At 33.4% G+C, this 13,691-nt stretch overlaps 1 protein-coding gene across 1 annotated transcript in view; it reads right to left on the reverse strand.

Annotated features, from left to right (window-relative positions):
- Window positions 1-10,839, reverse strand: part of LOC106876850 (putative pre-mRNA-splicing factor ATP-dependent RNA helicase PRP1) — a 49,917-nt gene extending 39,078 nt beyond the window's left edge. Inside the window, exon 1 of the mRNA XM_014925572.3 lies at window positions 10,755-10,839. Within this exon, the coding sequence (XP_014781058.1) occupies window positions 10,755-10,804 (50 nt within the window). The 5' untranslated portion in view covers window positions 10,805-10,839. The remainder of the gene's footprint in view (window positions 1-10,754) is intronic.
- Between the last annotated feature and the right edge of the window lie 2,852 nt (window positions 10,840-13,691).

Consider the following 13,691-nt stretch of genomic DNA (forward strand, 5'->3'; position numbering starts at 1 on the left):
GTATCTATGCAATATATAGAATGAACTGGCTTTGAGAAGAATGACCAAGTGACCTAGCAGCAACTGCAGCAAAGTTGTACGTGTAGCATAAAGATAGGACATTGTATTTAATGATAACCAAATGTATTATGGACAGGAGCTGTTATAATAGACAGAGAATCCTATCTGGGTTGTTGAAGTAGAGATTACATTCAAGTTCTGTAGCATGCTAACAGCTTTGTAGTATCTAAAATCCAAAATATAGAAATATCTCAACTTTTTTTTTTATACCAACCAGCCTGAAACAGCTCCTGGCTCCAATACTGACTTCCTGTTTGAAAGTGATCTAAATTAGAATCTTCCATGAAAATTTCACATTAATTTGTTCAAAACACCAGGTTAATAATAACAACCAAGCTATTTTACTAAATTCTTCATTATTTTTCAAAATTAATTGAAACAAAGGCAGTGGAATTCAATGGAAATATGATGATCATCATCATCATCACTATTTAACGTCTGTTTTCCATGCTGACATGGGTTGGACAGTTTGACTGGAAACTGGTAATCTTATTTGGTATGGTTTCTATGGTTGTATGCCTTTCTAATGCCAACCACTCCAAGAGTGCAATGAATGGGTTTTATGTGTGACCAGGACATGTGCTTTTACATGCCACCAGCATGGGTGCCAGTTACACAAAACTGGCATCGGCCATGACTACGATCTCACTTGGCTTGACACGTGTTCTCAAACATGGTGTAGCGCCAAAGACCTCAGTCACTTGTCACTGCCTATGTGAGACCCCACATTCGAATGCTTTTTACGTGCCACTGGTATCGGCCAGGACTACGATTTCACTTGGACTGACAGGTCTTCTCAAGCACGGCATATCACCCAACATTTGAGGTGGTTTTTATATGCCAGTTACACGACTATTTCATTTGGCTTGATGGGTCTTCTCAAGCATGGTATATAACCAAAGCTCTCATTCACTTGTCATTGCTGCCATGAGGCCTAACATTCAAAGATCATGCTTCCCCAGCTCAACCCATGTCTTCCTGGGTCTACCTCTTTGACAGGTTCCCTCCAGAGTTTGGTACTTCTTCCCACAGCTGTCCTCATCCATATGCATGAAAGGTTTTAAGTAGCTACATTGCCGGGACAAAAAAAAGTTCTCTGCTTGGATCTGCTAAATAGTGAAGTTATGTTGTTGTCTACATTAGTGCAAGCCAGCTGAGCAGCATTTACAAATATTACCATTCACAGACATCATACTTGCCAATGTCATGATGTTAACAATACTTCAGTATTTGATTGATTACATTCCAACTGTTTACAAAAAGTGACATTCAAAGCTAACAATATTTATAGCTATTTACTTTCCTGTAGATCATAGTCATTTTCTGGGGTTGTGTTCTTAGGTTATTTTAGCAGTCTGATATATGAATAGAGTTATTCAGTTGAATAAGGTGTTGGGAGGAGAAGGACACTTTGTAACAACAGCTTCCTTGGATAAACTCTTTACAGTAAGACTACAGTTAGACTTGATAGAAATCATATATCTAAATTTTGTTTTAAGGTACATTTTATTTCATTAGTATATTCTCGTACATTTCTCCTCCTCTCAAAAGATGTTTAGTCAACTTTCAAGTTCATAAAGAAAAGAAAATATGAATTACTCAAAAGATATTTTCACATGGATGTGGAAGAAGGATACATTACTTTTAGAGTTAAGATATTTTTGTTCATTTCATCAAGTGTAGCTATGACTTCTGTACAACTGTCATTAAAATGTGTCTGGAAAGTATTTATTCACACCCAAAAATGCATGTCTCGCAGTGGAGTAAAGCCATAGTCATACATGGTTTTTTTACCTCTGCATAACCCAAGCTCCCTGCATCAAACTGGAAGCCATGTTTAATAATACTTATCACATTGGTTAAGTCACATGACACACCAAACATATAAAACATGAACTACAACACCATTATTGCAAGAACAAGCAATAGGGTCTATATGTAAGAAAAAAATCAATTTCATGACAGAAGGTAATGGAAATAAGTTCATACACATAGGTACATTGCAGGGCAATGTATATTCAAATAATGACCACTAATATTTGTTAGAAGTGGTTGCTCACACTGAATATCAGTATACTTGCCTATTTTAGTGGTGCATGAAATAAACCCTCTTAAATTGAAGAATTGTTTAGTCTCAAGCCAACTAACTGAGCAAAGGCAAACCAGCCACATTATTCCTATCTCACTTTTTTTTTTTAAATTTTGTATCTAAGTCTAGAATATATAATGCTTCTTTTGTTTTTCAAATGAAAGGTGTGATCTGCTGCTATTTCATATAGGTCAAGTGAATATAAAGCTCCCACTTTGACTTAATGAAGACTTATGATAATCAAGTGTGTGTGTGTGTGAGAGAGAGAGAAAGAGACATATGAATTATTTAGAAGTTACGTGAAATACTCCTAATGTAAAGCAAAAGGAAGTTCTAAGTAGTCAATAGCTTTCAGTTTGCTTTCATATTCTTTTACTACTATTATGGACTGTGCCATGCTGGAACATTGCCATCATTTAAATTTTTGGTGGAATGGGAAATGTTTAAGCTGAAATGGAAACTAAATTAGCTACCTGACAGAAATTTGCACTCATCTATTCAGTTCTGGTAGACTCATCAAATTCATGAACATCAAAAGTAAACCACAGATGAAGTTTATAGAGAACACAATACTCTATATGTGTATCAGCATTACAATAAAGGTCTACGTTCAGATTTTTAAAAATTAACATCATATATCAAGTATGTTCAAAGAGAAACTTGATGGGAGTTAAAAGTACATATTAAAAAAAGAAAGGGGGAGGAATAAGAGCAATTTAATAAACCAGCAGCTTAGGGGTTAAATCCTTCTGTCTATGTATGAAGAACTTATAGAAATTTGTAAAAACCCAGATGGTAGTTTAGCGTTAATAATGAAGTGCAAAATTTACATAGCATATTGATTTAACACTTTTGATATCAACCCACCTGAAACAGCTCTTTGTAACAAGGTGATCTAAATTGAAGCTTTCCATAAAAATATCAAAAATTCATGTTAATATGTTTCAAATCATTAAAGTTATTCTATACTTCATTATTTTCAAAATTAACTAAAACAAAGGCAATATATTTCAAAAGAAATAAGCGAAAGGGGTAATATATGTAAAAATACATCTAAAAAAGCAATTTAAAATGTACTTAGGAAGTTTCTACAGCAAGACTAAATATTTTGGCTACAGTCCAATGTCTGAGACCAGCAAAAAAAAAATATCAAAATTAATTTGTACACTATTGTAATTTCAATTAGCAAAGGAGAAAAAATTCTTTACATGTCTACTTCATCTGTTCACTCAACTCTTAAATCTACTTTATTTCATTATGTCTGCCTACCTTCATCTACCCTACAAGCATTATGAAAACCTCTCCCTCAGCGCTCCACATGTTCATTCATACCAACTATATAAAATAGTGGATATCTCTTATGGATGTCCTCAATTACTTTGAACTTAATCTCTCGCACATCCCAAATAACACATATTCATTCCACTTTAGACATCTTGAGTCTCTTGGTGAAATTTCAAGAGATTCCAAATCATGCAGAAATTATAATTGCTATTTTCACATAAACTATCAAAATTCAAGCTATAATCTGACACTTTATATAGAAGAATTGACATCAATAATATTTTCTGTTTGTCATTCAATGCCTTAACATGAATACAAAGTTATTCAAATAAAGACAACCTTCCTGCAAAGAATATTTTATTTATATATATATATATATATATATATATATATATATACTGTAAGTTTAGAGGGAATACTTGATAAGTGTAAGCACCTGTATATGCCAGATAGTGGCAGAGGTGAGAGAATATATCAAACATAAATTAAAACCAAAACACAAAGGATTTCCCGCGATGTCCTTTGTGTTCTGGTTTTAATTTATGTTTGATATATATATATTGTGTGAGTGTGTATTTATACATATCTTCTCAACTTAAGAATTTGTAAATCCTAAATATCTGCAACAATTAGCCTTTGCCTAATATTCATCTGTTGTGCATGTAATTAAGGAACTTTTACAAAGCACTCACTTCAAGAATCTTGCCACTTGCTATATTTATTTAATTTATAGAAATCAGGTTCAGTTTAACCACACTGCATTAAACATTAAGCAGGTTAGCTCAAAGCAGACAGACTTTACATGACAACTGCTTGACATTAAATACCACATCTGTTCATGCCTTGAAAACTGCTGTGCTGCTCAGCTAATTTCAACTAATTAGAGCTATTCAAATTAAACAACAACTGTACTCATCTCACTCACCCACCTTTATACATTCTATTCCTTCCTACACAATTTATAAACGCAACTATTCCTCTCTAAATGATCACAGATTCCAGTAATACCAAAAAAATGTTATAAAAATAAAATCCAAATTTTATTACATTTTTTTTTATTACTATCCATATTTTTTTTATTTCATTATATCACTAGTCTCACTCACCAAACTTTATACATTTCTACTGCTATACAATTTATAAACAACTATTCCTGTCTAAACGATCACAAGTTCCAATTATACAAACTACAAAGTTAAAATAAAATCAAAATTTTCTTCATTTTTTTTTTTATAACTATACATTTTACTCTGTTTGCCAGAGTATGAGCTTCATTTTCAAGTGGGAAAGGAAAAACTTGTTTTCACAGGAGTGGAAGCTGCTTTTGTCAGTCATGCAAACTACAGCACATGAAGCCCCAAACCATCCCTGATTTAATAAAGCTATGATCAAAAGTGCTCCTGCTTTGATCATCTTGTGTTTTCCTTTGCTTTGTTTTTTTTCCAGATATTGCATAACTAATACTACACTATTCAAGATAGTTGCAGACATTCTTTTTAAGATAGGAAGACATCTGGTTGCTCAACTTGCTATTGTATATAGAGAAGAATTATAAGCACAACAAAATGAACATCTTTTCTGCAAAACACTAAAGACCTATGAAACAAATCAAGGATATTATATAGTCCATATATAGTTAGAAAATTTACACACTAGAAAATTTAATGAGAGAAAAACCTAGTGAAAGATGGCAGCTCTGCTGATTCAAACACTGAGGTAAAGAACCTAGCTATGGGTCTCCAAAACCAACATTTTTTTTCATTCAATTTGGGCAACTGGAGAATAGTAGCTGCTCCCAACTGATGTTTGGAATCATGATAAATGAAACCACTGGACATTAGTTCACAATGTGTAGTCATTGATAAAATCAGAAGCCAATATTACCACCTTTATGAAAACAAGTCCTACCACTATCCTTATAGGAGACAAGGTCACTCACAATGTCATCTTTTCTGTTACAATGCAAGAGAAGTTTCAGGTGTGAACAAGTCATAAATAAGTCATGTATCTCAAAACTTATATACCCACAGCTAACCAAATGATTCAAAAATCAATATTATGAAACCTTTCATATAAATGCCACATTTACCAAAATTTGGTTGGTTTTCTAAATATTTTATTTATGACACAGATCATTAACTGTGCAGCAACCTCAACCATAACAGAATTTTAAGCACTAAATAGTTTACACTGGCTGTACTAAATTAGATAGATGAGGAAATACAAAATCTGCAAGATAATATAAACATAACCTATACACATTATGTTGTTAAATTTAGGTCTTCAAGGAGAAATTTCTTTAATTTCCAGAATTTCATAGAAAAAGTGTGTTAAGAAAATTATCATTGAACAATAAATATTCACAGGCCCTGTTAAGAAGCATTTTTTTAAAAAGGATTAATCATATCATTCAAGCTAAATTTGTATTTGTCTTATAAAACAGATTTTTTTTATAGTTTAGTCTCAACAAAAGCATTCAAGCCACGAATATTCTCCATTCTGTATTTAGAGGGAAATGTAAGACTACATTGTCTAAGGCAAGTCCTATTTCTCACAAGTGGAGCAATCAGCTAGACTCCCTCATTAGCTGGTAATTTGTATAAGTGTATTTCCATGGTGTAGTAGGTTAGACAAAAAATACAAATAGAATCATTTACATAAATTGCTAGAGCAGTGTAACAACTGGCTGCTTTATTTTTAAAATTCCAAGCAATCTACCGTGAAGTAATAATGAATCCTATTTTCCAGATAGCTTGACTAATAAACTCTTTTGATAGCAACCTGTTTGACTTATTACCATTACACTTGCCTTAAAAATTACACACTTAAAAGTCTTAATTAAAATCTCATTATTACGTAAATGATAATCCAGAATTTTTGTAGGTTAAAAAGTTCTATTACATTTGTGTACATGAATTTCTTTGTAACTTATATTCTTCATACCAATTTAATACAATGACAAAAAAAATTATTTTACTAAATCCTCTCAAATTCTAACTTATTTTAAAAATAGAGAGATTAGAGTGTTTTCTCATAAGAAAGTATAAAACAGTTAAATGCACAAACAGCAACAATACAAATCAAACCCCTGAACTTCAAATCAATAACACAATCTTATATTGATGGTTGTGTGATCAAAGTAACTGACCAAAGTAATTAATAAACACACATACACCTGTTTGAGAGAGGTTAGAAATAGAGACCAAATCTCCAAAATCACAGATAAAATAGTTCCACATACCCTTCAAAAAAAAAAGGGATCCCCACAGCTGACCTAAGGCTAAACAAGCATTATTGTGGCTTTGACATGTCTGCAAAGTGCTTTTTCTTTCTTATATTCAGTAATCTCTGAATAAATATTGTATTAAATATCCACCTTGACATCCTTACTACCACCAACCAGTTTCACATCACCTAAGACTTTTCAGTAAAACTCTTTTCCTCTTCATATACCCAGAGGAGCCACAAGTATATATATATATATATATATATATATATATATATATATATAGATAGATAGATAGATTCAGATGAATTAGGTACTTAGGTTGAGGTTTTAGGTAAAATTATACTAATATGTCCATCTGTTTTAATTTAATTCTGTCTTTATGCAGCTGAGGATTGCTCTGCATTTAAATTGATGTAATGATTGCATTGTTCAATTAAATGGAGTTGCTTGAAACGATCATACTGCTTTACCTCTGGATATCCTTGTGGCTTATTTTGATTATATATATATTGACATATCTAAGTTACATAAAAAAAAATAGGGACTATTGATCAAATAGTTAAGATTCAAACTTAACTAAAGTCATTTTGTTATAGACAAAGCAAACTTTGATTTTAATCAGCACACTTTTCATACATTTAGATGTTTATAAAAAAATTTTTAAAACATTTTTACATAAACAGACAAGCTACTAAAATATTAACCCAAAAGCTGAATCCCCATCATATGGTTTCTCATCATTTAGTACCTGAATTCCAAGCTGGCATAAGTTGGATGATTTGACAAAATCCAGGTCAGAGGATTGTGGTGAGCTCCAGTGTCTGTTTTGCCATCGTTTCTATGGCTGGATGCCTTTCCTAATACCAATCACTTTACAGAGTGTATTGGGTACTTTTTCATGCTGCCAGCTCTACCGAGATCACAGAGTAGCCTGCAAGACAAGACTCCTTGATTGAGGGAATGTAATCCTGAGGGAGTTGGCTTATGTCAGACGTTGAGAGGCAAGAGTATGATAAAAAGGTAAGAAAAGGTGTCTTACTGTAGGGGAGCTACAGGGCTACTCCAGCCAGAAAAGGAAAGAGGATGGTGGTAAGAGTTGTCAGGACATATCCTCAAGGTACGTTTTGTATTTATATTCTTGCACACACAAATTTGTAGATGCAGAATGGCTAAATGGTTAAGTGCACTTTACAATTATGAAGTCCCAATTTCAATCCCACTATATGGCATGCTGGATAAATGTCATCTATAAGTGTTAGCTCCTGCTAAACCGTTCAAACTCACGCCAGCATGGAAAGCGAACGTTAACTGATGATGATGATGATATACATACATACATACATACACACACATATACATACATACACAAATACATGACTTTCGACATAAGGAGTGCATGTACATATACAACACGGAGAAGTGTATGCACTCAAGTTGTAGTTTGAAAATAGCAAGCTTTCTCACAATAACACGTCTTAAAGAAAATCTACAATGATGTTGAGAGGAAGAAACAAGAGACAAAAGGATATATGTTTGTACATGCGTGAGAAAACGTGAATTATTACAATTGAGGCAAAGTAACAACATAACAAAGGGAAGTTCATTATGATGTAATAGCATTCTAATAATAAAAAAAACAACTAACAAGCCCATATCTGAACTATCGACAGGATTATATATATATACAAACACACGATCTCCCTACCTACCCAATGAAACATTTGTAATCTCACAGAAGAATGCTCAAACTACCGCAAACCATTCTGTTCCATGACAATGTCACACGAGCTCATCACGACAGTCTTTGCATGTATGTGTGTATTTGTTTTCCAAGAGGAGAGAGCGTCTTTGTGTACTTAGCTGAAGTGCGTGCACATATGCATATATGAAGTACATTAAATCTCACAAGTTACCTGTAATTAATTTAATGTACATGGTGAACAAAGAGCTAGGCATGTCGTAAACGCACTTGGAAGAGTCATGAAACATGGGTTTCACATTATTTTCTTCGTGCGAATCATTACTAGACGATCACACCATTTTAAAGCAATGCCGGTAACATCCCTAAAATCCGCCATAGCTACATTTGTTAAGGAAATCCAAAAATACTAAATATATCCGTTTGTTTTTAAAAAAATAAACCAACAAAATGAATTTCTCCAATGCAAATATATAGTAGTTAAAATTCGAATTAAATAAAAGCCAAACTTATCCTTCGACACAATTTCCCCCCATTTCTAACGGGCATGAGGTAGTAAAAAATAAGTCAATTTCTGTCTATACTTAATGATTTTTACGAAATAACTTCGGAGTTTTAAAGCCAAACTTTTTCTTCGATATCAACGGATGGATAGATATATCAGTGCCCCCACACACACACACACATATGTATGAGATGGTGTAGTTGAGCTAAACGAAATAAGAGAGAGAGCAGCACTCAATTGCAGTAGCTTGTATAGAGTGATACTTAAAACTATGGTGGCAAAATTATGTAATTATGTTTACAAAACATACAGCAATTAGTCTTTACGAAAAAAAGAATTTTCTCTTAAGTATAGTGAACACATGTATATAAAACTCGATTTCTGACGGCAAGGCATTTCGACTAGACTATTCATCACACATTGTTAGAATAAATCGTAGGATTTCATAAAATATTGTTTAATGCACAAGATATTTTTGAGAAACAATGAATACACAATGGTTTCTCTCTCTTTATCATATATATATATATATATATATATATATATACATGCATATGCTCAGATATCATTTGTATTATATATAGGCATACCTACATAAGTGTGCCCCCTGACTTTGTTTCCTCATAACTTCCAGAAAAATGGATATTTTTTTTATTAAATTTTCTACAAGTATGTTTTAGATGGTGTAGATTCCGATTATATGGGAAATTGCACAAAAAGAGTTTCAAAGAATTCACCCGGGTTGGCTTTGTTACCTCATAACTTTCAGAAAAATCTATATTTTTTTATATTTTCTACAAATACCTTTCAGAATGTATAGATATCAATTAAAAAGAAGAAAAAATGGTGAGCTCATTACATATCTACAAAATGAAACTTGAAATTTTGACAACTAATAATGATGTATGTTTGTGTGTATATGTTCATCATTTTTCTTTACAAAATCTTATATAATTTACACACTCTGAAAGATATTTGAAGAAAATTTCATTTAAAAATATCAATTTTTCTTAAAGTCATGAGGAGACAAAGCGACTCGTGTGAATTTTCTGAAATTCCTCTCCCCACTCTAGGGGAAAAAATTTTCACAACAAATTCCGATAAAATCGGAATTTACACCATCTGAAGTGTATTTGTAGGGAATTTCATTAAAAAAAAAATTTCTGTAAGTTATGAGGAAACAAAGTCGGGGGCACACTTGTGTAGGCAGATACATATATAAACACATACGTGCGTAAATATATAAGCAGTTTTTCAGATACATATATTACAAGTTTCTTATATACATACGCATATAAACATATTGATCAGTTTCTCATATAATGTATATACACACTGACCAGTTTACATATGTCATACACACACATATTGATTAGCTGCTTTTACAATTTATATATACATTCGTATAGTTTCTTTTATACACACACACACACACACACACATACATATATATATACACACACACACGATTTCTAAGTGAGAATTTCTTAACAAAAGCAAATAGAAAGATAGACATTCTCAAATTCGAGATCCTTAGAAACTACTTCAAATTAAGGGGGAACTGCTTTGTGTTATTTTACACACATTTGCATAAGACATTTATGTATATTTGCATTAAGGAGGAGAACAAAGAAAAAAATGAAAAGCCTGAAGAAGTGGTAATGAAAACAGATACAAGAATAGAGAGAATGAAGCAAAAAAAAAAATTGAAAACTGAACCCCCACTTTGTAACCACACAATTTCCCGACAAATTCGGCCATCTTTATCGTAACTTTTTAAGAGCGCAAGGAAAAAGTTTGCAGATTACAAAACAGGCTAAAGTACATTAAAAATACAAAGAAAAGTGAAAATTAGTCTTGCAAATAATAGTATTTTAACAAAACGTACCTATTCCGCTTCGAAGATGAATCACCAACGTCAATACGACGCTTAGACATTTCCACGCCACACGGAGTGGAGAAGGCGGAACATTAGAGAATTATGGGTAAAGTTTTCAACACCTTCTTCACAACCAAGTGACTTGTTAATCTACCAACAACTTCCTGTTAAGATAATATGCCTCACTATAGTAACAACTATTAATTGCTATTAAGCGGTTTTGTTCTTTTTATTTGGTTGGTTTCAATTTCATTTTAACATTTACTGTATACGAACGTTTACACGCGCATACAAAAGCATAAATATATCGTTTAGTGTTGACTGTCGGAAGAAATAGTACTCGATGCCTTTCTTTGAGATTAATATTTTATTTTGATCGAGTCAGTTGTGCTTGTGGGTGCACAGCCATATATATATATATATATATATATATATAATTTTCACCTTTAAAGGTATTTTAATATGCTGGCCACTTTGATGAAATTTGGGGGGGGGGGATTTTATCCTATATTAGAAATATATATATATACTTTATTTAAAAGCAGCAGAAATATAACAAAAAGCTGTTACTCAGAGTTATATTTCTGCTGCTTTTAAATAAAGCATATTACTCTACCTCCGGTATTTGAGTACTCTTTTTGCCACCTTGTTTCACATTTATGTGCTTACTCCGGTATATATATATATATATATATATATATATATATATATATATATATATATATATATATATAATTATAATTATAAACTGCGGTTTAAACAATAAATTACCTGCCTCTGGATACCTTCTAACGAAGACGGTACCCACACAAGTAATCTCCAGGAGTGCCTTTGGATTTAACTATCCCCTGGTTGGTTAGATACTTCAGACTACCCCTGAAATATTGAAGCAATCCTATCATTTACCTATATACATATTAAAAATGGTTTACCATAGGTTTCCCGTTCATAAAGGGTTTAGCTTTATGGCGTATCGTCAGATCCCCAAAACCTGTTGGCCCATGACCTCTTAAAAATATATACTGCTCTATATATTTTAGAGTGTGTTCTTTCGGATTTATGGTTTTTACAAACGATATATATATATACACACATACTTGTGATGTTGGAGGGGCATACAAACACATATGCACCCCGACTTTGTTTCCTTATAACTTGCAGAAAAATCGATATTTTTTAATGAAATTTCCTACAAATACGCTTTAGATAGTGTTGATTCCGATTATATCCTGATTTCTTGTGGAAAATAGTTTCCAATGTGATGGAGGAGAAGAGTTTTGGAAAATTCACGTGAGTCGGTTTTGCATCCTCATAACTTTCAGAAAAATGGGTAATTTTTTTTTTTTATGAAATACATTATAAATACCTTTCAGATGGTGTAGATTACGAATATATTGAAATTTAATGTGGAGAAAAAAATCTACGGCATATGAAAGATGCTTGTCGAAAATTTCATTAAAAGATATCCATTTTTCTTGAAGTTATGAAGAAACAAATTGTGCACGTGAGCGGAGAGGCACGTTTGTGTAGGAATGCATGATAGACAGTATAAAGCAAAGACGCGCACTACAAAGACCCCAGTGAGAGAGAGATGTATGCCCACAGCGCTAAAGATGTGCAGAAACTGGTAGATAACTTTGTCAGAGCTGCAGAACAATCCAGATTAAAAACTAACATCAGAAAACCGAATGTCTTCACCAAACTGTGGGGAACCTACCTGCCTTTGTAACAGAAGAAAACATCACTATTAGACATGGGAGGCTGGCCCAGTGCAAAGCATTCAGATACCTAGGCAGTACCATCTTAAATAACGCACGACTCGACTAGGAAATCACATACAAAATGAGCAGAGCAAGTGCTTCGTTTGGCAGGCTGTGGAAAAATAGGCATGTAAGGTATGGTGTTTTCTTCGCTACTCTATGGTGCTGAAACTTGGACTGTCTATAAAGCTCAAGTAGACAAGTTAATATATATGGTGAGACATCTGCGACAAATTATGAATATCACTCTCTTTGATAAGATCATGAATGAAGAGATCCTACGGTGTGTTGGTCTGCCTGCTATTGAATGAAATTCACGTTGGCTGGGTCACGTACACAGGATGGACAATAGCAAACTCTCCAGGCAACTCCTTTACACCTAACTATGCAAAAGGAAAAGAAATCGTGGAAGACCTAGCCTGAAATTCAAAGATACTGCCAAAAGGAATATGAAGTGGGAAGGAATTCATCATCAGTATAGAGAAAGCTGATCAAGTCTTGCCAAAGCCATAAACAGCCATAGTCACGTCGACTGACTGCAGATTATACACACACACACATGTAAATATGTATGTGTGTGTGTTGTTTATAGCCAGGTTTTAGAATAAGAACACCACTATTGTAGCGGGGATTCGAACACAATCCGCTAGATACTCGGTCAGACAGTACGCAATTTTTCCCAACAAGAAAGATCTAGCAACAATACACTTCCCGCAACACAAGTGACAAGTAAATCCCCTCGCGATTCCAAGTAATTGGCGCTTAAATATGACAACTTCAATGGCTATTTCCTCTTCAAATACTTCTAATACAGATACTTATCCTCCTACCTTCGACACTTCTATTTCCTCTAAACCGGCATTATTTCGTAAGCGACTGAATACAAAATTTAGGCTCTGACAGACAGACTCGCGCAATGGCAATTCGCTCGATTTCGCGCGCTCGAATTCTTGTGACCGAAGGATTTCAAGAAATCGTTTATTCAGTCCTCGTGGGAGACACGACATTTTGTTCGTGTTGCAACCGTTTTAATACTAATGCACACAAATGCACTGAATTATGTTCTTTCAAATTACCTGCTCAAATGCGGGAAAACAGCAGTTTATTTCTCAGTAAAGCACTTACGCCATTTCTTGAAAGGAAGAACCTTCACCGTGTATGCTGATCTTCACTCATTAACCTACGC

This window comes from Octopus bimaculoides, chromosome 2 (assembly GCF_046866305.1).
Source record: "Octopus bimaculoides isolate indiv1 chromosome 2, ASM4686630v1, whole genome shotgun sequence".
Taxonomy (NCBI): Eukaryota; Metazoa; Mollusca; class Cephalopoda; order Octopoda; family Octopodidae; genus Octopus; species Octopus bimaculoides.